Source organism: Salmo salar, chromosome ssa14 (assembly GCF_905237065.1).
Source record: "Salmo salar chromosome ssa14, Ssal_v3.1, whole genome shotgun sequence".
Lineage (NCBI taxonomy): Eukaryota > Metazoa > Chordata > Actinopteri > Salmoniformes > Salmonidae > Salmo > Salmo salar.
The window spans coordinates 39,182,194-39,208,926 of record NC_059455.1 but is presented as its reverse complement, the minus strand read 5'-3'; the positions used below and the strand labels follow the sequence as shown (position 1 = coordinate 39,208,926).

The 26,733-nt window shown below is 44.3% G+C and overlaps 1 protein-coding gene across 1 annotated transcript; it reads left to right on the top strand.

Annotated features, from left to right (window-relative positions):
- LOC106569547 (voltage-dependent calcium channel beta subunit-associated regulatory protein) lies at positions 1–21,456 on the top strand. The gene is made up of 10 exons (XM_014141007.2): positions 1–136; positions 9,908–9,979; positions 15,139–15,284; positions 15,599–15,660; positions 15,763–15,925; positions 16,134–16,317; positions 16,701–16,844; positions 17,072–17,294; positions 19,826–20,042; positions 20,370–21,456. Exons 2-10 carry the CDS (start codon positions 9,932–9,934, stop codon positions 21,391–21,393), a joined length of 2,211 nt encoding a protein of 736 aa, XP_013996482.2. The 5' UTR covers positions 1–136; positions 9,908–9,931; the 3' UTR covers positions 21,394–21,456.
- The last annotated feature ends 5,277 nt before the right edge of the window (positions 21,457–26,733 follow it).

Genomic DNA, 26,733 nt, shown 5'->3' with positions numbered 1-26,733 from the left:
GTGTCTTATCGCGTCCGGTTTCATTCATAACTAAGATCGGCATTTAACGCCCAAATTAAACTATGCGGAGAAGGCTGACGCTATTTGCGTGTGATGGACAGCGTCAAATGGACCACATGAAGTAACCCAGAATAAGGTGAGTGTGTCTCCATAGTGGGCTTTCGCTTTAATCCATACAGCCAATCCATCTGTTGCCTTTGATTTATGATGTAATTATATATTCTAGTAGAATGGAGGGATAGTGCACACTACAGATTGTAACCTACTCTGATACAGTTTACATGTAGTCATTCCAGCACTGCCCTATATATCTAGTAGGCTAGTTGGGGTAGTAGGGGATGTGATGTGGATAGGAATAGCGATCCATACTGTAGAATACAATTTACCACACATATTGCTGATAAATCTCGCCACACCATTGCGATGAAAATGATACAGCGATGTGAGGAGAGCACACGTCTGATTGTGAAGTTTGCCATAGCCTATGCAGTACAATAAGCACTTTATTTACATAAAAGGCAACAATAATTGCCGATGATGGTCAAATATATTCGATATTATATTTTGGTAATAATTCACACCGCTTGGCTGTTTACTGTAAGATGTGTGTCAAAAATAAGATGGTGCATAAATGTGCAACGACTTCCTTGATCAGCGGTTTCTCCGAAGAAAGGATGCTGAGATGAGCACTGTCTCAGCACCAACCCGAGGATAGAGCGCGCTTCGGTTATCATCAAAGGGGAAAGAAACTGGGGGGTTACTTCAATGCATGACGAGACATGATGTGACGTTATTTCAAATGTTTCATATGTTGAAAAGAATGTGCTAGAATATCCACTGACTTTCTTTTTGTTTCCGTGCCCATATTTCTGATGCCCAGAAAGCATGATATTATATGGATATTATAGTGAGGAACATTACGTTATTTCGGTCATAATTAAAAAGTTAGACAAAGCCTTTAATTAGGCTTAGTCCAAGGATCTGGATCACATCATTTAACTTTCACCTGCTGTGACACATCAGCCCTCATCTCTGATGTGGCAGGCTTCACTCACAGCAAGTGTACTAGACTTCTGCTGTTTCCTCAAGTACAGGCACATCCCTGATTATTTCAGGGACAATCTATAGTCATACAATGGTATGATTCCCCCAGAGGGGGATAAGGGAGGAGAAAGCTGCACTCACTAGATCACTTTGCCCTGAGGAAGTGTTCATCTTGGCACCATTTTTTTAGATTTAGTCTAGTCTTAGTCATTTTTATTAAAATATAATTATGTCTTAGTCACATTTTTGTCATTTGAATAATAATTTAGTTTAGTTATTGTCAAAATGACGAAAACAGTGGGCCATTTTAGTCAACTAAATGCCCTTTCATTTTAGTCACATTTGAGTTACATCATATTTGTATTGCCTCATTAACCTATAGTAAACATAAATCACTGACTTCCATGTGCACAAACATAGCATAACATCCTATCTCATGATTCTCTTCCCAACAGCCAAATGGGCAGAAGGGCACATTACTCAGCAGCAGATTAAAAATCACACCCCTTGACGGGTCTCCAGACGAACATTTCCTCCTGTTGGCACTAGTGCCACTAACTTTTTCAGTTGGTGGCACCAGCCCATGATTTGGTCGCACCATTTGTTTTCCCCTCGCTATCATGCAATAGAAAACATGTGTAATGACCTTCTAAAATACTTCACAGTGCTGTAGACTGTGTAGCCTTCCCTGTAGCTCAGTTGGTAGAGCATGGTGTTTGCAACACCAGGGTTGTGGGTTCGATTCCCACGGGGGGCCAGCACAGAAAAATAATGTATGAAATGAAATGTATGCATTCACTACTGTAAGTCGCTCTGGATAAGGGCGTCTGCTAAAATGACTAAAATGTAAAAAAATGTAACAGGCTACTGAGAAGGTAGGCTATTCAAGAAATCATGTCCAGTGTTTCATCTAGCATGTCCAAGCTCTTATGCAATATATTTTTATGTGCAAGTGCAACTTAATCCAGTTATAGTCATGAATTGTGGCTTGACTATAGGATATTGTTTTTATATTTTTATATTGTCTGAATTTTGTTGTTCAGTAGGGATGAATTTACCTGCATCTTTATGTGCATTACTGTCATAAGCTAATTTATTTTGGGTCTAATTCACCACATGAGGAAGTGAAAACTCAAAACACATTAGCTAGAACGGTAAGACTCAACATAATACTCACTGCTAGTAGTCACGTAAACAGTCAATTGAATGTCCTAAAAAGTGTTGCAGTTGTAGCCTGCTACCCTATGCGCTCTGACTGCATCACTTCTTGTTTTTAGTACAAACATTCATGTGTTGGAAATTCCAAATTGTTTGCATAGTCAACTTGCACACAGCACTGACACACACACTTACCACACCAGACATGCCGCCTTTTCACAGTCCCCATTCCAGAACAAATTCAAGGAAACTTACAGTATTATACAGAGCCATGATTGCATGGAACTCCCTTCAATCTTATATAGTGCAAGTGAACAGTAAACCTTGTTTCAAAAAACGAACAAAACAACACCTCACTGCACAATGCCTCTCCCCCATGTGACCTACTTGTTGTATGTACTGACATGTGACCTACTTGTTGTGTGTATGTACTGACATGTATATGTAACTGATAGACACACACACACACACACACACTACATGTTAATGTTTTTAATTTGTGTAAATTGTAAAGTATTTTGTCTGGTAATGTCTTTTTCGTTGTGTCTGTCCCCAGTAAGACTAGCTGTCACTATTGGCGTCGGCTAATGGAGATCCTAATAAAATCAACAACAACAACAAAATCACTCACAACGGCAGATACGCAATTCTTCATTTCGCGCTTTGTATCTTAAAGGCATAGTTGCTATATGAGCTCAATATTAAGAGATGACAAATAAAACATATACCCACAGAAAGCTGAGAACAAATGTAGTTGCTTCTAAGGTTTGTGTTTCTAGCGATTGGATTTTGAAATGTTATAAAATCAGAAGCCTTTTTTCTCTCTCCCGGAGCGCACATTGAGGGAGAGGGAGAGGAAGTGGCTCGCTCATCACAGTAGCAGGCCCCATCGAAAGATAAGTAAAGTGGCTCCAAACGTTGCCTATTTTTCTACCGGGAGCTTCTACCAACAGAAGATTATGGTGTGTGCCTTATTTGCATCAAGGTTGTGTTGCTGCCAAACCCTCCAAAAACTCTTGTCCAGTCCATTTACTAGTCAGATTTTAGGGACAGGTCAAAATGTACTGGGGAGGGGTGGTTCTAAATAGTGGAGGGTTGTCAAAGTTCTCTTTTTGCTATGGGGAGGGTTGTGGGTTTTTTGAGGGGGCACAGGGGAGGGTAGTCAAAAACAATGTCTTGACTTCTTTTTGATATTACCCTAATTAAGTTTAGAAACGTTGGTGAAGGTTTGGTATGGTGTGGCTATTATTAAGCTACAGCTACTGCAGGCCTATCATTTGAAGGGAAAGTGCCCTGGTGCTCCAACTGACTCCGACAGTTGGAAGAAGATTGTTTTAGGCCCACTAGATTTACACATATAATCTAACAATATATTGCTTATCTTTATACCAAATATTGAAGTAGAAAAAGTACAAATTACACTCCTTCTGTACGTCTGTATCTGTAGACGCAGTAGCCATCTGACATAAAGAAATGCATGTTGGTGTCGTAGCATGCCAACAGCATATATCTCTCTCTGGGTTAAACTATATATATATATATATATATATATATATATATATATACACACTACCGTTCAACCGTTTGGGGTCACTTAGAAATGCCCTTGTTTTTGAAAGAAAAGCACATTTGTTGTCCATTAAAATAACATAAAATTGATCAGAAATACAGTGTCGACATTGTTAATGTTGTAAATGTCTATTGTAGCTGGAAACGTCTGATTTTTAATCCAATATCTACATAGGCGTACAGAGGCCCATTATCAGCAACCGTCACTCCTGTGTTCCAATGGCACGTTGTGTTAGCTAATCCAAGTTTATCATTTTAAAAGGCTAATTGATCATTAGAAAACCCTTTTTCAATTATGTTAGCACAGCTGAAAACGGTTGTTCTGATTTAAAGAAGCAATAAAACTGTCCTTCTTTAGACTAGTTGAGTATCTGGAGCATCAGCATTTGTGGGTTCAATTACAGGCTCAAAAGAGCCAGAAACAAAGACCTTTCTTCTGAAACTCTTCAGTCTATTCTTGTTCTGAGAAATGAAGGATATTCCATGTGAGAAATTGCCAAGAAACTGAAGATCTGGTACAACACTGTGTACTACTCCCTTCACAGAACAGCGCAAACTAGCTCTAACCAGAATAAAAAGAAGAGTGGGAGGCCCAGGTACACAACTGAGCAAGAGGACAAGTACATTAGAGTTTCTAGTTTGAGAAACAGATGCCTCACAAGTCCTCAACTGGCAGCTTCATTAAATAGTGCCCACAAAACACCAGTCTCAACGTCAACAGTGAAGAGGCGACTCCGGGATGCTGGCCTTCTAGGCAGAGTTCCTCTGTCCAGTGTCTGTGTTCTTTTTCCCATCTTAATCTTTTCTTTTTATTGGCCAATCTGAGATGTGGCTTTTTCTTTGCAACTCTGAAGGCCAGCATCCCGGAGTCGCCTCTTCGATGTTGAGACTGGTGTTTTGCGGGTACAAAAAGTGTTGTAATTTCGGAATGGTTCACCCAATATGGATGAAAATACCCTCAAATTAAAGCTGACAGTCTGCCAATTTAACCTCATAATCATTATATAATTTCAAATCTAAAGTGCTGGAGTACAGAGCCAAAACAACAACAAAAATAATCACTGTCCCAAAACTTTTGGAGCTCACTGTATCATTCCCAAGATGGCGTAGCAGTGCAGACGTGTTTTGTTCGTCCTCTCGTGTACTTTTGTATTTTTCGTCCTTTTTTGTATATATATTTTGATTTTGATTTTCAATCTCTTTCCATTTTAACTCAATTATACCTTCCGGTAACCTGCCTCACCCAATGTGATACAGAACCGCTATTATTTGTAATTTTTAGACCTTATTTAGACCAGGCTAGGTAACACGGTCACCACCGATAAATCCATGATAATCGAAATTTCAATAAGCATTTCTCAACGGATGGCCATGCCTTCCTCCTGGCTTCTCCAACCCCGGCCAACAGCTCCGCCCCCCCTGCAGCTACTCGCCCAAGCCTCCCCAGCTTCTCCTTCACCCAAATCCAGATAGCAGATGTTCTGAAAGAGCTGCAAAACCTGGATCCGTACAAATCAGCTGGGTAAGACAATCTGGACCCTCTCTTTCTAAAACTATCCGCCGCCATTGTTGCAACCCCTATTACCAGTCTGTTCAACCTCTCTTTCGTATCGTCCGAGATCCCTAAAGATTGGAAAGCTGCCGCGGTCATCACCCTCTTCAAAGGGGGTGACACCCTAGACCCAAACTGTTACAGACCTATTTCCATCCTGCCCTGCCTATCCAAAGTCTTCGAAAGCCAAGTTAATAAACGGATCACTGACCATTTCGAATCCCACCGTACCTTCTCCGCTGTGCAATGCGGTTTCCGAGCCGGTCACGGGTGCACCTCAGCCACGCTCAAGGTACTAATGATATCATAACCGCCATCGATAAAAGACAGTACTGTGCAGCCGTCTTCATCGACCTGGCCAAGGCTTTCGACTCTGTCAATCACCGTATTCTTATCGGCAGACTCAATAGCCTTGGTTTTTCTAACGACTGCCTCGCCTGGTTCACCAACTACTTTGCAGACAGAGTTCAGTGTGTCAAATCGGAGGGCATGTTGTCCGGACCTCTGGCAGTCTCTATGGGGGTACCACAGGGTTCAATTCTCAGGCCGACTCTTTTCTCTGTATATATCAATGATGTCGCTCTTGCTGCGGGGGATTCCCTGATCCACCTCTACGCAGACGACACCATTCTGTATACTTCTGGCCCTTCCTTGGACAACTAACCTCCAAACGAGCTTCAATGCCATACAACACTCCTTCCGTGGCCTCCAACTGCTCTTAAACACTAGTAAAACCAAATGCATGCTATTCAACCGTTCGCTGCCCGCACCCGCCCGCCCGATTAGCATCACCACCCTGGACGGTTCCGACCTAGAATATGTGGACCACTACAAATACCTAGGTGTCTGGCTAGACTGTAAACTCTTCTTCCAGACTCATATTAAACATCTCCAATCCAAAATCAAATCTAGAATCGGCTTTCTATTTCGCAACAAAGCCTCCTTCACTCACACCGCCAAACTTACTCTAGTAAAACTGACTATCCTACCGATCCTCGACTTCGGCGATGTCATCTACAAAATAGCTTCCAATACTCTACTCAGCAAACTGGATGCAGTCTATCACAGTACCATCCGTTTTGTTACCAAATCACCTTATACCACCCACCACTGCGACCTGTATGCTCTAGTCGGCTAGCCCTCGCTACATATTCGTCGCCAGACCCACTGGCTCCAGGTCATCTATAAGACTATGCTTGGTAAAGCTCCACCTTATCTCAGTTCACTGGTCACGATAACAACACTCACCTGTAGCACACGTTCCAGCAGGTATATCTCACTGATCATCCCCAAAGCCAACACCTCATTTGGCCGCCTTTCATTCCAGTTCTCTGCTGCCAGTGACTGGAATGAATAGCAAAAATCGCTGAAGTTAGAGACTTTTATTTCCCTCACCAACTTTAAACATCAGCTATCTGAGCAGCTAACCGATCCCTGCAGCTGTACATAGTCCATCTGTACATTGCCCACCCTATCTACCTACCTCATCCCCTTACTGTTTTTATTTTATTTACTTTTCTGCTCTTTTTACACACCAGTATCTCTACATGCACATCTTCACATGCTGATTTATAACTCCAGTGTTAATCTGCTAAATTGTAATTACTTGCTCCTATGGCCTATTTATTGCCCACCTCCTCATGCCTTTTGCACACACTGTATATAGACTTTCTTTTTTTCTACTGTATCATTGACTTGTTTATTGTGTTATTGGCTTGTTTGTTTACTCCATGTGTAACTCTGTGTTGTTATCTGTGTCACACTGCTTTGCTTTATCTTTGCCAGGCCGCAGTTGTAAATGAGAACTTGTTCTCAACTTGCCTACCTGGTTAAATAAAGGTGAAATATATATATATTTTTTTTAAGTCAAATCAGGTAATGCCAAATTCCAGTCTGAAGGAAGTATGCTTTGAAATCATTTCCCTCAGTCATCAGGTGAATTTTTTTGTCACCCTCCCTTCTAACGAGTCCTCGTGAGCATCAGAGAGGGAAACAGAAGGCATGTATGTGTTCCTGAGAGTCGTAGCTTTCAGGAATGGGGTCATAATATTTTGTAGCTTAAGCCGTTCAAACGCTAGAGCCAAAATAATCAACATGCCACATGCGCGCTAGAAACCACCAAAAAACACCAGAAACCACACAATAGACAACCATCATAGTGCTTGTCATTTCAGCACTGAATGTCCGATTTTGGCAGAGATATTTTTTCAGATCTTTTATTCATGTTCAGTATTGATCAAAGGACCAATCTAAATGAATAAATGGGCCGCGAATTGCCACTGAAAAATAGGTGTCTGACTAATATTTTTGTCACTATTTTTGTTGACAAAATTAACACTGCCCTGAGGTCAACATAGAAATGCCATTCACTTTTCAATCCATGATAATATCATCAAGATTATTTATATTTCATAATATGTATGTATGTATGTATGTATGTATGTATGTATGTATGTATGTATGTATGTATGTATGTATGTTTGAATCAATGGAGCGCATCTTACTTTCATGATGACCTTCTCAGCACTACTCCACAGTTCCTCCAGGTCAGGAGTAGTCAGCAGAGACAACCCCCTAACACACACACACACACACACACACACACACACACACACACACACACACACACACACACACACACACACACACACACACACACACACACACACACACACACACAATTCTGTGTCCATGAATACAGCATGACAGCATGGGGTGGCAGGTAGCCTAGTGCTTAGAGCGTTGGACCAGTAACCGGAAGGTTATCCCTGAGCTGACAAGGTAAAAATCTGCACCTGTCATTGTAAATAAGAAAGTGTTCTTAACTGACTTGCTTGGTTAAAGAAAGGTAAATGTGTGTAAGACATCACAGGAACTCATTACATATGTGGCTAATGAGGGTTTTATGTGTTTCTAAGGGTAACATGAGCTGGTACAGTACCAGTCAAAAGTTTGGACACACCTACTCATTTAAGGGTTTTTCTTTATTTTTCCTATTTTATACATTGTAGAATAAAAATCCAAGACTTTTGGAAAAGCATTCCAGGTGAAGCTGGTTGACAGAATACATCAAGGCAGGGTGGCTACTTTGAAGAATCTATTTTGATTTGTTTAACACTCTTTTGGTTACTACATGATTCCATATGTGTTATTTCATAGTTTTGATGTCTTCACTATTATTCTACAATGTAGAAAATAGTACAAATAAAGAAAAACCCTTGAATAAATAGGTGTCTAAACTTTTGACTGGTACTGTATGTCCCGTCAATTTACAAGTAATTGGGTTTATGACTTTGCTGTTTGAAACATTTGAACTGGGCTGGTGGTTGTAGAAAGATCCTCGCTCTACCAAAGGACTGAGCAGGTTGGATGAGGTTTTGCGTAAAATGAGGTGCCCATATGGTGTGGGGATGTGACAAAGTTTTTCTGAGCATGAATCAGAGTTTTGCACACACACATTCATGCCAAAGAGATTATGTGGTAGTCTCTGATGAGAGTAGCGTATAGAGCAGATTATTGTATTGTAATACAATCAGAAGAACATGAGATTCGTGGGATTAGCCATCGCACGCACCCACACACCCGCATGCACACACGGTACACAATGTATACTGTATATGAGGTCAGTGCTGTCTCACTGCTAATGCATTCCACTTAAATGTAATACACACTAGTACTTTGGGGGGCAGGTAGCCTAGCGGTTAGAGCATTGGGCCAGTAACCGGAAAGGTTGCTGGATCGAATCCCCGAGCTGACAGGGTACAAACCTGTTGTTCTGCCCCTGAGCAAGGCAATTCCCTGGGTGCTGTGGATGTCGATTTAAGGCAGCCCCTGGAACTCTCTGATTCAGAGGAGTTGGGTTAAATGTGGAAGACACATTTCAGTTGAAGGCATTCAGTTGTACAACTGACTAGGTATTTCCCTTTACTTTGTTGTTCTAGGAGATTATCGTGAACATGTAAGACCTACAGAGCAGCAAGGGGAACTGCCCCTGCCTACCTTCAGACTGTGCTCAAATCCCACACCCCAACCCGAGCACTCCATTCTGCCACCTCTGGTCTCTTGGCCATCCCACCCCTATGGAGGTTCAGCTCACACTCAGCCCAGACAAAGCTTATATCTGTCCTGGCACTCCAATGGTGGAATGAGCTTCCCCCTGAAGCTAGGACAGAGGAGTCCATGCCCATCTTCTGAAAACATCTGAAACCCTACCTCTTCAAAGAGTATCTTAAATAAGACATCTCATTCTTACTCCCACCCCATAAAAAAAATACTTGCACTTGTCTATTCCTATTAGCCCTGACTTTGCTGATAACTTCTGTACTGAGGAAAGATGTGCTTACTACAACTATGTGGTTTTCTCACCTAGCTATGTTAAGATGAATGCACTTACTGTAAGTCCTTTAGATAAGTGGAGCACATGTTAAATCAGGCTCCAGACAGTATCAGTGCAGCCTGCACGCAAGAAAGAACTAGACTGGATAGTTTATGAGTATCTAAGTTCTCTTCTCCTCTCCCCTACCCTCTCTTCTCCTCTCCCCTACCCTCTCTTCTCCTCTCCCCTTTTCTGTCTGTCGTCCTCAGGGTTCACTCTCTCTGACCTGGACCATGAGCAATGACTCGCCTGTACTGACAAGCCTGACGGAGAACTCCACCGTAAGTACTGCACGTCTCTACCTCCTATCCTCTCTCCATCCATCTTGTGCTCTCCTACTTTATCTATCATCTCTCCAACTTCTCTTCATCCATCTCTCTCCATGCTATCTTCATCCTTTCTCCTACCTCTTTTCTCACACTTCTCCCTCTCTCTTTATCTCCCCACAATCTCCATTCAGTCTCTTCCCTCCATCCTCTCTCTCCATCCATCCTGTTTTTTCTCTCCATTGAGCCCCCAGTCTTTGTGCCCGTAACCCAGAAGCAGACATTGGGTTCAGTGGCTGGCTGCAGCCTGTCATGTCAGATTAGCCCAGTGGGTTTCAGTGGGTTAGTAATATGGTCTGCAGGTAGCCGGCCAGGGTTCATTGGGTTAGTAATATGGTCTGCAGGTAACCGGCCAGGGTTTCAGTGGGTTAGTAATATGGTCTGCAGGTAACCGGCCAGGGTTTCAGTGTGTTAGTAATATGGTCTGCAGGTAGCCGGCCAGGGTTTCAGTGGGTTAGTAATATGGTCTGCAGGTAGCCGGCCAGGGTTCATTGGGTTAGTAATATGGTCTGCAGGTAACCGGCCAGGGTTTCAGTTTGTTAGTAATATGGTCTGCAGGTAGCCGGCCAGGGTTTCAGTGGGTTAGTAATATGGTCTGCAGGTAGCCGGCCAGGGTTTCAGTGGGTTAGTAATATGGTCTGCAGGTAGCCGGCCAGGGTTTCAGTGGGTTAGTAATATGGTCTGCAGGTAGCCGGCCAGGGTTTCAGTGGGTTAGTAATATGGTCTGCAGGTAGCCGGCCAGGGTTTCAGTGGGTTAGTAATATGGTCTGCAGGTAGCCGGCCAGGGTTTCAGTGGGTTAGTAATATGGTCTGCAGGTAGCCGGCCAGGGTTCATTCGGTTAGTAATATGGTCTGCAGGTAACCGGCCAGGGTTTCAGTTTGTTAGTAATATGGTCTGCAGGTAGCCGGCCAGGGTTTCAGTGGGTTAGTAATATGGTCTGCAGGTAGCCGGCCAGGGTTTCAGTGGGTTAGTAATATGGTCTGCAGGTAGCCGGCCAGGGTTTCAGTGGGTTAGTAATATGGTCTGCAGGTAGCCGGCCAGGGTTTCAGTGGGTTAGTAATATGGTCTGCAGGTAGCCGGCCAGGGTTTCAGTGGGTTAGTAATATGGTCTGCAGGTAGCCGGCCAGGGTTTCAGTGGGTTAGTAATATGGTCTGCAGTGTCGTGTCTTTGGGGCACCATTAAAACCGAAGACTTATTTTTATCAAATATCTCTCTGTAATTATTATTACGCGATTAACTGATTAATCGTGTAACTGTAATTAACTAGGTTATACTTTTCCTAATATAACTTTCCTATATTATAACATTATATATTATATTATATTATATTATAGTATGTGACCGATTTATCTTCTGGTTTAAATGGTGTATTCTTTACCTCGTCAGTCTCATTCCAAATGTTGTAAATTGTTGTTATCTGCACAAACCCAGTCTTCACTAAGTCATCCATACATCAATTGTCTTAAAATAATTTATTTACTAAACTAAGTAATTCACAGAAAGCATACAAACAGTAGTTATTGTTACAAAGAAATGGTAGAGTAATGTGCCCTAGTGGGCTAAACCGGCATGGCGGCTTGTTAAACAAACAAGGGGGTTGGGGGCAGCGGAGAAGGCACAACAGAGTTGATAAATATTAACAATTGATATGCTAATCCTTTGCACATGAACGCTCACTCATTCGGGAACAATTGCAATCAATATATATTTACGCTCAGTGTGTCATCGGGATCCTTGTTGGATAGGTCGTTCTGTTGGAGAGTTCCCTCTCTCTCTCTCTCTTGGTTAGAATGGTTCTTTCAAAGCGACATTCATTAATGTCGTTATAGAATGGATGTTTCGTCGGTCTTCGTATTCAATGATACCGAATTTCTAGTTGCAGACTAGTAACTAATATCAAAGACTTGTTATTATTCTGTCGGTATCGATAGTCCAAAAGTTTAACCACGTGGTATGGTTAAAGTTCAGTAGAGGGATGCATGGTCAAACCTTGGCTCTCTCTTCTGAGGTAAGCTGGTCTGAAGAAAGACATTCTGGGTGGGGGTTTTATACTGAACATAGAAAATCTGTCACATGACGCCTTGTCCTGTCTGTGTCCCTGGGGGCGTGCCGATGACTGAGTTAAGATTTGTACAGAAATACAATTCTCTCACATTAACATCAGTACATACTGTAGCATCTCAACATATTCCAAATAGCTTTAATCTTATTAAATCATTTTATACAACCATTAGATGTAAGTCTCATCGCTGAGGCTAGTATATAAACCTTAGTATGGTAATATGGCCATATTGTCTCTAATGAGCCTCACAAAATTGTACCAAGCGGACCAGTTCGTAGCTGGATTCTTCACCGATCTTTTATACCTTCTCCAGAACATAAATGTCATTCGGTTCTCCAATTCTGTGAGGTGGAAGAATCCTTTGTTCTCTCCATGAAAACACTCTGTCTCTTTATACTGGGGCCATGAGGCAGGACATTCTCCTTTGAAATTTTACGACCGCCTTCACACAGCCTTGTGTCAGAAGTATAGAGGTCGGGGGATGGTGCATAGAAAACCCAGAGGGCAACGTCATGACAGCAGGTAGCCGGCCAGGGTTTCAGTGGGCTAGTAATATGGTCTGCAGGTAGCCGGCCAAGGTTTCAGTGGGTTAGTAATATGGTCTGCAGGTAGCCGGCCAGGGATTCAGTGGGTTAGTAATATGGTCTGCAGGTAGCCGGCCAGGGTTTCAGTGGGCTAGTAATATGGTCTGCAGGTAGCCAGCCAAGGTTTCAGTGGGTTTGTAATATGGTCTGCAGGTAGCCGGCCAGGGATTCAGTGGGTTAGTAATATGGTCTGCAGGTAGCCGGACAGGGTTTCAGTGGGTTAGTAATATGGTCTGCAGGTAGCCGGCCAGGGATTCAGTGGGTTAGTAATATGGTCTGCAGGTAGCCGGCCAGGGATTTAGCTGCTCCCACTGATTGATTGTGTTGTTCTTACTGTTGAGCTGAGTTTGTAAAAACAGCAGATTGCATTATTACACTAGTCACTCTGGCAGTGGAGAAGGTGTGTGTGATGATGTCGATTTAAGGTAGCCCCACGCACCTCTTTGATTCGGAGTGGTTGGGTCAAATGCAGAAGACACATTTCAGTTGTACAACTGACTAGGTACTCCCCTTTCCCTGTTACTACGCCGTAACACACTGTACTCCATCCCCACCTCACTGTCTAGACCTACACACAGTCTTTACATGAGTCCCCCTCCTGCTGAACCTATATACTAATGGATGAACCCTGTGTGATAGGTTATTCACTAATACACTTTCCAAGGTCAAACAATAGGCACACAATTATTTTTGTTTCATTAGCGAATCTAGCGATGCTTTGATCCGAGGCCTGGTTATGCTAGCAGCTAATGTGACGCCAGCTGTTTTCATTCTCAGAAGGGCATTCAATTGGAAACCATGGCTCCCTCTCCCTCCCAGTCATTCCTCGTAGAAAATATCCGCTCAGTTGCTGGATTGTGTGTGTGATTGGAGTTAACAGGTTGACAATGTTTGATTGATGGGTGGTGTTCTGGAACTTTCCCCAGAAGCTCATTCTGAGGGTTCCAAACTCCTCTGAGGGAAATGTAGAGTTGCAGACACAGATCCTTCCCCTATCTCTACATTCTTTCGTCTCTGTCTGTCTCTCACTCTTCCGTCTCACTCTCTCCATCTCGCTCTCTCTCTATCCCACCCCTCCCTCTCAGGGGTGCATTAGTTATTAACTCAGTATACAGTAATACTGTGTGGAACAGTAATACTGTGTGGAATTTCTAGGTTGACCTTGTTGTTCCCTCAGTCAAGGTTATGAATCACTGTAGACTCTTGTGATCTAGAGGGCTTCCCCATCCATAGTATGGAGTGTTCTGTCTTTCACTCAATCACCAATCTTAGCATGACAGAGCACATTTGATATCACAGCCAATCCCTTACTGTCCTCTCTGTTTTAATCATAGCGTAATTAGAGTAGAGGGGTGTGTTAAATGAAATTCAATATAGAACTGCTTCGTCATTGGCTTTTAATGGCCCTCCATTATCAGAATCAGTCCATAATAGAACATCAGCAGAAAGTCTGCTTCTCACTGCTTACCACGGTCTGACTGTCTCCTCCTGATGATGCCGCCCTGTCGCCCCTCCTCTCTCCTCTTCTCTCTCTCTCTCCTCCTCTCCTTGTCTCACCCTCTCTCCTCTCTCCTCCTCTCCCCCGTCTCTCCCCTCTCTCCTCCTCTCCCCCGTCTCTCCCCTCTCTCCTCCTCTCCTCCTTTCCCCCTCTCTCCCCCTCTCCTCTACATCTTCCCTCCTTTTCGCCACCCATTTCCATTTTTAGCGTGCAGAGTCCTCATTTTCCCCTCAGTCAGATGAGCAGGGAAATTGAATTAAAGGTCTCATTGACGTTTCGATTCTAATCCTGAGGATCACTTAGGGAAGACAGAGCACGTTAATCACAAAGTACAGAGAAGAGCAGTTGCGCAACATTACTGTATGTGTGCATGTGTGGCTTACATCTTTCTGTATCAACGCAACTCCTTACTAAACATTACACTGCAGAGCTGACACAGTAATGGGACAAAAATATTTCTTTGACTTCAAAAGGAAAATGATATTTTTCCCAGCAGCACTAGTCATGTAGCTGAGATGTTGGCTTGGCACAGTAGATTCACACGCATTCACACAAACATGGTGTGAAAACATAATGCATTTCAAAAGATTACTGTACTGCAGGCTATCTATTCAATCATTGATTGACAATACAATACATTATGACGCACAACAGTAATGCAAGGCAAAACCCTTTAATGGGATACAAAGTTTGAAATACAATAGATTTTCTATCATATTTTTGTCACCTATCCAGTCATTTCAGATCTGTGTACACTGAAAGTGTTAGCCACGGGGGTAAGCTGCTAGGCTAAATTAAACCTGAAGAGTCACACCCAGTTTCTCCAGATAGAAGTTCCCTTAACCAAAGATCTATTTGGGAAACTTTTACCGACTCCCATTGGTTGAAAGGGGTAGTGTCTAGGGTAAGGTACGAAGAGTGGAAATGGTACTAGGCCTCTGACCCTTATGGTCCTTCCCTCTATACAGGAGGTGCCAGTGTCGGCAGGACGGGTGGAGGACTATGTGATCCTGCTGGTCCTGCTGTGTGTGTTCGCTGGAGGTTCACTGATCCTTCTCTCCGTGCTGTTGCTGTTCTGTCACCGTTGCTCTGTGGGCAGCCGCCGCTACTCCAGGTACCACACACTTCTCACCTCTACAGTAACCACACCTACAGCATTATAGGTCATGTCACTGGCTCTAACTCTGATTAACCCAAAGCGTATTATGTATTAACAAAACTGTGGCACGTCTGCACAAAGAGATTAGGAGACACAGTGTTCAAGTGATTAGGATAGAAATGGATTACTGCTCAGAGTGAAATCAAAATGAGCATTAAATCTTTGATGCCTGGAGACAGTTCTATTTTTGACCGCAAAGGGCAAAGAGACAGTACCAATAACACTCCCTTTCTCCCTCTTTTCTCCCTCTTTCTGTCCTCTGTATGCAGGGCCAGTGATGATCCAGAGAAGACTAATACCACCTATGTGGAGGATTCACAGCCCACACAAGGTAAGGAGGATGTACATTCTACTTCCGTTTAGACACAATGTTTTTATTAAAACCATAGAAACTGACACCTTCTCCTTAAATGTTCTCCTCTCCTCTCTCCAGACATCACTATAAGGCTAGATGAGTCAGATGCTCTCTCACCGTCTAGCTGCCATGATGAAGATACAGACAGGTTCATGTCCACCTGCTCTACTGGCCGCCGTGTCTCCTTCAATGAGTCAGCTCTTTACGAAAAGGAGAGCAAGACTCAGGACAAAGGACGCAGGTACAGGACAATGTTATTTACAAAATGGCTGCCGTCTATCACTCAGGTTGATGTTGCAACACAAGTACAGATTGGTGGTGGAAGTGGAGAGTCGTCTCCATACAATGTTAAGTCTTTTGAAGCAAGGTCTTCCTTGAAAAACAATCTCTTTATCTCAATGGAAACTTGGGACTGAATTAAATGTAGATACCATTTCCTTCCTACTCAGATACACCCTCACAGAAGGGGACTTCCATCACCTGAAGAAGGCCCGTCTGACCCACCTCCCCCTGGCCCCCCCTCCCTCTACCCTGAAGATCCTCACCATCATGGAGTGTGAGTCTACAGAGAGCAGCAGCCTCAACGTCAACGAACCACCCACTCCCAAACTCCCACTGTACCCCCTCTACCAGGTAAACATCCACATTTTACATTTAGCATGATTACTTTTCCATGGCAAAAAAAACATAGCATTTATTGGTTAGGGGCATTAGAACTTCAGGTGTCTGGGAAGATAGATAAATATCTAGCTGACTCAACTACTCAACCAGAGGTGGTTGGTAGGATGGTTGGAGGATCTATAGGAAGACTCATTGTAATGGCTAGAAGGGAATCGATAGAACGGAGTCCATATGTTTAATGTGTTTGACTCTGTTCCATTGATTCCATTCCAACCATGACAATGAGCCCATCCTCCGATAGCTCCTCCCACCAGGATCCTCTGTACTCAACCTACTATACAACCTTGCGATTGCTTTTCCCTGATCATCCTAACTGAACCTCGTGTGTTGTGTAGTCTTCTGAGAGGGCTGGGCCCGCCTGGTTGGGCCAGAGCTCTGGTAGTGCCCTCCCTGGAGACATCCACCACTACATCCTACTGGACTCCAGACTCAACCACAGTCCACCAATCCTGTGCCCCCCAACCCCCCGCTCCAGAACCGTGAGTATTATACATGACTTTATACACACACCACTACAGACTCTGATGAAGAGCTATCACTCTATTTCGGAACCCCGCATGCCCCTTGGTGACAGGGGTTCGAGCCCCCACTTGGTTGTCCTTAAAACCCTTTCCTTGACCCTCTCTATATGTACATTATCTCTATATGACCATTATCTCTATATTTACGTTATCTACCGATCTCTACTTATACTCTGCTTTGACAGACGGAGGCCGTAGGGGATGGACCATGGGTTAGGACAGAAGGAGAGAGGGAGATTACAGGGACGAGAGGAGTGAGGGGAACGTCTCCGGCCCCCGTCCACCGGGGTTCCGTTCTGCACTTCTTCTGCAAACTGAGACGGCATGCCAGCTTGGAGGGGGCCGGGCCTTACTTCAGGAAGTGGAAGTTTGACAGCAGCCATCGTGCCGCCAGTCTAGACGCGAAAGGTGAGAGGTCATGTAGCTAGGCTAGAGGCATGCGTCTGGTTTTATTAAGTTAACCTATTTGGGATAGGGGGCAGTATTTTCACGGCCGGATAAAAAACATACCCGATTTAATCTGGTTACTACTCCTGCCCAGAAACTAGAATATGCATATAATTAGTAGATTTGGATAGAAAACACTCTAAAGTTTCTAAAACTGTTTGAATGGTGTCTGTGAGTATAACAGAACTCATATGGCAGGCCAAAACCTGAGAAGATTCCATACAGGAAGTGCCCTGTCTGACAATTTGTTGTCCTTCTGTAGCATCTCTATCGAAAATACAACATCTCTGCTGTAACGTGACATTTTCTAAGGCGTCCATTGGCTCTCAGAAGGCGCCAGAAAGTTGAATGACGTCTCTCCTGTTCACTGCCTGAGTGGTCAGGCAGTGAACAGTGACACTGGAGATGCGCGTTCATGTGAATTCTTTTCTTTTTCTTTCAGCCTTTGAATGAATACAATGTCGCCCGGTTGGAATAGTATCGCTATTTTACGAGAAAAATAGCATAAACATTGATTTTAAACAGCGTTTGACATGCTTCGAAGTACGGTAACTTCGGATAGTGACCTGAACGCACGAACAAAACGGAGCTATTTGACTATAACTATGGATTATTTGGAACCAAAACAACATTTGTTGTTGAAGTAGAAGTCCTGGGAGTGCATTCTGATGAAGAACAGCAAAGGTAATCCAATTTTTCTAATAGTAATTCTGAGTTTAGTGAGCACCAAACTTGGTGGGTGTCAAATTAGCTAGCCTGTGATGGCCGAGCTATCTACTCAGAATACTGCAAAATGTGCTTTCGCCGAAAAGCTATTTTAAAATCTGACACCGCGATTGCATAAAGGAGGTCTGTATCTATAATTCTTAAAATAATTGTTATGTTTTTTGTGAACGTTTATCATGAGTAATTTAGTAAATTCACCGGAAGTTTGCGGTGGGTATGCTAGTTCTGAACATCACATGCTAATGTAAAAAGCTGGTTTTTGATATAAATATGAACTTGATTGAACAAAACATGCATGTATTGTATAACATAATGTCCCAGGAGTGTCATCTGATGAAGATCATCAAAGGTTAGTGCTGCATTTAGCTGTGGTTCTGGTTTTTGTGACATATATGCTTGCTTTGAAAATGGCTGTGATTATTTTTGGCAGGGTACTCTCCTGACATAATCTAATGTTTTGCTTTCGCTGTAAAGCCTTTTTGAAATCGGACAATGTGGTTAGATTAACGAGAGTCTTGTCTTTAAAATGGTGTAAAATAGTCATATGTTTGAGAAATTGAAGTTATAGCATTTTTTAGGTATTTGTATTTGGCGCCACGCTCTACCATTGGATATTGGTGAGGCGTTCCGCTAGCGGAACATCTGTCCCTAAAAAGTTAAACTTTTTGGACTAATGTGAAATGTAAAGGTAATTTCCAATTGAGCCGACATACGGTGCATTCAAAAAGTATTCAGACCCCTTGCCTTTTTCCACATTTTGTAACGTTACAGCCTTATTCTAAAATGTATTAAATAGTTTACCATAAAGGCCTGATTGGTGGAGTGCTGCAGAGATGGTTCTCCTTCTGGAAGGTTCTCCCATCTCCACAGAGGAACTCTGGAGCTCTGTCAGAGTGACCATCAGGTTCTTGGTCACCTCCCTGACCAAGGCCCTTCTCCCCCTATTGCTCAGTTTGGCCGGGTGGACAGCTCTAGGAAGAATCTTGGTGGTTCCAAACTTCTTCCATTTACAAATGATGGAGCCCACTGTGTTCTTGGGGACCTTCAATGCTGCAAAAATGTTTTTGTACCCTTCCTCAGATTCGTGCCTCGACACAATCCTGTCTCGGAGCTCAACGGTCAATTCCTTCGACCTCATGGCTTGGTTTTTGCTCAGACATGCACTGTCAACTGTGGGACCTTATATAGACAGGTGTGTGCCTTTCCAAATCATGTCCAATCAATTGAATTTACCACAGGTGGACTCTGTCTACAATCAAGTTGTAGAAATATCTCAAGGATGATCAATGGAAATAGGATGCACATGAGATCAATTTTGAGTCTCATTGCAAAGGGTTTGAATACTTATGTAAATAAAGAATTTCTTAAAACCTGTTTTTGCTTTGTCACTATGGGGTATTGTGTGTAGATTGATGAGGAAAATGTTTTATTTAATACATTTTAGAATAAGGTTGTAACGTAACAAAATGTGGAAAAAGTCAAGGGTTCTGAATACTTTCCGAATGCACTGTGTGCAGCGTTTACCGTGAATGCAGTCTCCGCGAATGCGGAAACAATGTCAGTGGCACCATAACGCTGATTTTCTGCGCTACTGATTGAATTGAGTTCTAAACTGCTTTGGAATCAGTTGTGTGTGTGTGTGTGTGTGTGTGTGTGTGTGTGTGTGTGTGTGTGTGTGTGTGTGTGTGTGTGTGTGTGTGTGTGTGTGTGTGTGTGTGTGTGTGTGTGTGTGTGTGTGTGTGTGTGTGTGTGTGTGTTTCCCCCAGGCTCTCCTAAGAGACGTCCATTCCAGAGACAGAGAGCAGCCAGTGATAACACAGACCCAACTGAAGAGGACTCACCCCCTCCTCACCCTTCTCCCCCTCTCCGCCGTGACATCATCCAGCCCCTCCCCCCCGCACACAGCCAGAGCAGCGGCCTCCAGCGTCTCTCTGCAGGGTCGCTATCGTCCCCCACCTGCCCACCCTCACCCTGTCTCAGCAGGTACCATTCACAGACGCTTACTTCTAACAAACAGTATTATACTCATATCGGTTATAGGGGTACCCATTGAATCTGAATACATCATAGGATCAATTCTGTAACTGAACTACTTTTGATAAGTGCAGTGTGTTAAGAAAGATAAGAGACAGGCAGGTGATAAATAAAACATGTGGGTGTTGTTTGATGGTGAATCTACCTGATGTGTCTCTGTTTCTCTGTCTGTGTCTCTGTCTCTGTCTCTCTCTGTCTCTCTCTCTGTCTCTCGCTCTGTCTCTCTCTCTCTCTGTCTCTGTCTCTGTCTCTCTCTCTGTCTCTGTCTCTCTGCAGGTTAGAGGTGGAGGCGGTGGTAGAGACTGCCAGCAGCAGCAGGACAGAGAGAAACGCAACTCACCCTCCACCAGAGCCCCCTGAGACCAAAGAGAGAGGGCAAGAGCCTGGGGAGGAAGCGACGGGAACAGGGACAGGGTTATGGAGAGAAGATGGGGCAGTGACAAGAACAGAAGCAAGAGAGGAGGTCAATGAATGGGTTGGGCCAGGAGAAGAGTCAGATGAAGATGAAGAGGAAGAGACAGATATTTTAGGGACAGAACAAAGGGTGGGTATGGGATCAGAGATAATGGAAGGTCTGTGTGCAGACGAAGCCCAAGAGGGAGGAGAAAGTTTCCAGGCAGAGCTAGGAGCTGAGGCAAGGATAAGGGCAAGGACTAAGGATGGGTTGGGGGCCACTCCAAATACAGAAGCAGGGATGGGGGTAAGAGCCAAGACAGGGGTAGGGGCTGTTCTGGGAACAGAAAGAGAGGTCGAGATAGGAGACAGGTTTGAGTCAACGTTAGAGGTGGGGGCAATAACAGGGGCAGAATTAGAAGTTGAGGCAGGGCTAGGGGCATCAGGGGTGAGGATAAAGGCAGATTCTGGATCAGGGTTAGAAGGGGTGCTAAGTGCTGGAGCAGGGCCAGGGTTATGGGAAGATCCAGGGCCTCGATCAAGGTTTGGGTCTGGGGTGTGTATCAGTCGACAGGAGAGCTCTGAGACCCAGCCCTCTCTGTACAGAGACATCTGGAGCCTGCGAGCCTCTCTGGAGCAGTATGCCTCCTCTGACCAGAGCAGCACAGACAGGGAGTCCATACGCAGCGACGCCGACAGCGTGTGTTCACTAGGAGGCGCTGCAGCCCGGTCCGGCTTTGCTGCCTGCCTCTCCCAGGACCTTGGCGACGAACTGGAGGAAGAATGGGAGTATGGGGACACGGGAAGGGAGGGGGGGAGACAGAGGACAGAGGGAGACAGAGGGGGAGGCAGAATACAGGGACACTGGAAGAAAGATTGGGCACAGGGGGGTCCAGAGGAGAGATAGTGAGGGGGGAGGAGGAGGAGAAGGGGGAACCGGGGTAGGAGGAGGAGGTGAAGGGGAGGCGGGCAGCCGGAAGCTCCTGCAGATGGACAGTGGGTACACGTCCATTGAGGCTCCGATGCGGGCCCCTGAGGAGCTGAGGCTGTTCGGCGCCCCTGTAGGCCCTCGAGGGAAGACGGCGTCGGAGAGAAGGCTGTTCTTCACCAGCTCTGGGAGGAAGGGCACCGTGTGTGAGAGCTTCGAGGCCAAGGTGTTCCAGGAGGAGCTGGAGGATGAGATGGGAAAGAGTACTGAGGGGGAAGAGAAACCTTTAAAGAGGTCCCCAAGGTCCACTAATGGAGGAAAGACGCTTATTCTCAAAGAACCACCACAATCGGTATCACCACTAAAATCGCTACAACTGCAACAACCGCCGCTACAGTCGCCCCAACCCCAACCCATTCCCTCGCCACGGCCCGTACGCCTCCGTCGGCGTGACTACAGCATAGACGAGAAGACGGACGCACTGTTCAACGAGTTCCTGCGTCACGATCCCCGCTTCGACCAGCAGGAGTCGCCACTGCGCTCCCGGCACCGCTCGCGCATCCACCTTCGCAAGCAGTGGCAGCGCCACAAGCAGTACAGCGACCCGGGGTCTGGTGCTGGGGTGCGCTACTCTCCCTCTCTGGAGAGGCAGAGTTTCAGACCCTTACGGAGGGGCGACAGTGCGGGATACCCTCTAGACACACGCTATCACAGCACGCTGTCTCGTATCGCCAGCGCAGCCGACGAGGAGACCAGTGAGGGGGCGGCTAGTGAGGGAGCAACCAATGAGGGTGCGGCCTGTGAGGGTGCGGTGGATGAGAGCACAGATGTTAAGGATTCAACCAATCAGGGCACAGGGAATGAGACTGTAGCCAATCAGGACGCAGCTAGTCTGTCATCTGACACACTGAGGGCTGAGGTCAGTGGGATGGACCCGAGGGTAGACAATTACAACAACAACAGTAGCCAAGCTTTGACTCTATCAGAGAGTTACTCCTCTGTCCCCACACAGAACCCTCCTGTGGCTCTCCCTAAGTCCCTGAAAGACTCCCACATAGATCCCCCTATTCTCCACATTGAAGACCCTGAATCCCCAGGTTTAAATCCCCATCCTCAGCCCCAGGCTCAGGCTCCATCCCCTTGCCTGTCTGATAAGCTTTCTGTGACCCTGGAGGACAGGCTCTACACTGGGCTGTGGAGGACAGGGCAGGGTCAGGGAGGACCAGAGTATGTGGTTGGAGCCATCTCCCTCTCCTCTTCCCCTGAGCCCTCCAGCCCTGTGTAGCCGGCTGACTTTTCACTCCTCCAGTCATGTTCATGTCATCTCACTTCAGTTCATTCAATGGATGACTTTGTTCTATTTCTACTATATAGCATTAAATAAACAAAATACCTTCCCACATGTAAGTGACCCACCCTTTTCTCTGGCTTTGAACACTTCCTCATGACTGACATCCCTTCCTGTATAGGCATCTGCATTGCTTGCTGTTTGGGGTTTTAGGCTGGGTTTCTGTACAGCACTTTGTGACATCGGCTGATATAAAAAGGGCTTTATAAATACATTTGATTGATTGACCTTAACCCCTACCCTAACCATAACCCTAACCCTTACTTAACCTTAACCGTTTTAAATTTCAACTTCAATTGGGTGATGTCAGAGTTGGCACGTCCCAAGGATACCGTTTAGACTTATAGGCTCTGATACAAGTTTCTTGACTGATACTTTACCCAGCTCATATGATATGACAATATGGCTATTGGCTGCACTCTCTATTCTCTTCCAGTGTGATTCCCTACTTACCATGAAACTAGGTGCTGTGGCATCTTTTCTGGTAGACTATGAAAGATAGAAATCTACGACCTTAGATTTCCATAGTTACCTGTATATTCTTGCTTTAGATAGATATTGATCTCGGTTAACCCAGAACTAAAACCTTGCGTAAATTGGTCAACAGTAGTTGTCACGAATGGATATCTATGTCAGTAATGTCATTGTTGATAAAGTCCAAACTTGTTTTGCATGTCAGTAATCAAGTTTTCAAGATATATAACTTTCAAAATATAGATATACAGCTGGTATGATGCATTTTGAAACATATATCTTGAAAACTTGATTACTGACATGCAAAACATGTTTGGACTTTATCAACAATGGAATGAAACAAATACCAAAATATCATTTTTGGGTGGTATTTTCCTTTAAGCACTGCCTTCACCCCAATCCTGACGCTCCAAATAACCAGTGATGAAAACCCAAAGACCAGAACTTTGTCCCATGCAGCCCTTCCCTTCGTGACAGATTATACGGTTTTACGAGAGATTAGATAGCTATCCTTGTTAGGAGATTAGATATCCAATTCCTAGCTAGATTGTTGCTAGTATTTAAACACGCCCCTATCCATATTGACGGGACGGCAGTGGAGAAGGTGGAAAGCTTCAAGTTCCTCGGTATACACATCACTGACAATCTGAAATGGTCCACCCACACAGACAGTGTGGTGAAGAAGGCGCAACAGCGCCTCTTCAACCTCAGGAGGCTGAAGAAATTTGGCTTGGCCCCTAAAATCCTCACAAACTTTTACAGATGCACAATTGAGGACATCCTGTCGGGCTGTATCACTGCCTGGTACAGCAACTGCACCGCCCACAACCACAGGGCTCTCCAGAGGGTGGTGCGGTCTGCCCAACACATCACCAGGGGAAACTACCTGCCCTCCAGGACACCTACAGCACCCGATGTCACAGGAAGGCCAAAAAGATCATCAAGGACATCAACCACCCGAGCCACTGCCTGTTCACCTCGCTGTCATCCAGAAGGCGAGGTCAGTACAGGTGCATCAAAGCAGGGACCGAGAGACTGAAAAACAGCTTCTATCTCAAGGCCATCAGACTGTTAAATGACCATCACTAGCCGGCTTCCACCCGGTTAAGCAACCCTGCACCTTAGAGGCTGCTGCCCTATGTACATAGACTTGAAATCACTGGCCACTTTAATAATGGAACACTAGTCACTTTAATAATGTTTAAATAACGTTTACATATTGCTTTACTCATCTCATATGTATATACTGTATTCTATTCTACTGTATTTTAGTCAATGCCACTCCAACATTGCTCGAGCTAATATTTATATATTTCTTAATTTCATTCTTTTACTTTTAGATTTGTGTGTATTGTTGTGAATTGTTAGATACTACTGCACTGTTGGAGCTAGGAACACAAGCATTTCACTACACCTGCAATAACATCTGCTAAATATGTGTACAGTGAGGGAAAAAAGTATTTGATCCCCTGCTGATTTTGTACGTTTACCCCCTGACAAAGAAATGATCAGTCTATAACTTTAATGGTAGGTTTATTTGAACAGTGAGAGACAGAATAACAACAAAAAAATCCAGAAAACACATGTCAAATGTTATAAATTGATTTGCATTTTAATGAGGGAAATAAGTATTTGACCCCCTCTCAATCAGAAAGATTTCTGGCTCCCGGGTGTCTTTTATACAGGTAACGAGCTGAGATTAGGAGCACACTCTTAAAGGGAGTGCTCCTAATCTCAGTTTGTTACCTGTATAAAAGACACCTGTCTACAGAAGCAATCAATCAATCAGATTCCAAACTCTCCACCATGGCCAAGACCAAAGAGCTCTCCAAGGATGTCAGGGACAAGATTGTAGACCTACACAAGGCTGGAATGGGCTACAAGACCATCGCCAAGCAGCTTGGTGAGAAGGTGACAACATTTGGTGCGATTATTCACAAATGGAAGAAACACAAAAGAACTGTCAATCTCCCTCGGCCTGGGGCTCCATGCAAGATCTCACCTCGTGGAGTTGCAATGATCATGAGAACGGTGAGGAATCAGCCCAGAACTACACGGGAGGATCTTGTCAATGATCTCAAGGCAGCTGGGACCATAGTCACCAAGAAAACAATTGGTAACACACTACGCCGTGAAGGACTGAAATCTTGCAGCGCCCGCAAGGTCCCCCTGCTCAAGAAAGCACATATACATGCCCTTCTGAAGTTTGCCAATGAACATCTGAATGATTCAGAGGACAACTGGGTGAAAGTGTTGTGGTCAGATGAGACCAAAATAGAGCTCTTTGGCATCAACTCAAATCGCCGTGTTTGGAGGAGGAGGAATGCTGCCTATGACCCCAAGAACACCATCCCCACCATCAAACATGGAGGTGGAAACATTTATGCTTTGGGTGTGTTTTTCTGCTAAGGGGACAGGACAACTTCACCGCACCAAAGGGACAATGGACGGGGCCATGTACCGTCAAATCTTGGGTGAGAACCTCCTTCCCTCAGCCAGGGCATTGAAAATGGGTCGTGGATAGGTATTCCAGCATGACAATGACCCAAAACACACGGCCAAGCCAACAAAGGAGTGGCTCAAGAAGAAGCACATTAAGGTCCTGGAGTGGCCTAGCCAGTCTCCAGACCTTAATCCCATAGAAAATCTGTGGAGGGAGCTGAAGGTTCAAGTTGCCAAACGTCAGCCTCGAAACCTTAATGACTTGGAGAAGATCTGCAAAGAGGAGTGGGACAAAATCCCTCCTGAGATGTGTGCAAACCTGGTGGCCAACTACAAGAAACGTCTGACCTCTGTGATTGCCAACAAGGGTTTTGCCACCAAGTACTAAGTCATGTTTTGCAGAGGGGTCAAATACTTATTTCCCTCATTAAAATGCAAATCATTTTATAACATTTTTGACATGCGTTTTTCTGGATTTTTGTTGTTGTTATTCTGTCTCTCACTGTTCAAATAAACCTGCCATTATAATTATAGACTGATCATTTCTTTGTCAGTGGGCAAATGTACAAAATCAGCAGGGGATCAAATACTTTTTTCCCTCACTGTATGTGACCAACAAAATTTGATTTGACTTCCATGCTCACATCCTTTTTTCTGCCATAATAGTGTAATTTACAGCATGATATGTGTGTAAACAATGTGAAAATGAATACTGTACAGTTTTTCATATTAGGAAATGCACTTTGATGGGAAGATAATATGGTATGTTTGTCATTTTCCTCATTCCAAAACGTCTCGTCTTCAAATGTCCTTCTCATAATGATTATCATTGAGTATGGGTAATGTCACCATGATTATCATTGAGTATGGGTAATGTCACCATGATTATCATTGAGTATGGGTAATGTCACCATGATTATCATTGAGTATGGGTAATGTCACCATGATTATCATTGAGTATGGGTAATGTCACCATGATTATCATTGAGTATGGGTAATGGGTGTCTGTCCATAGAGTTGACTGGATTCTAGTCTGGTAGTTTGCTCCATTTATG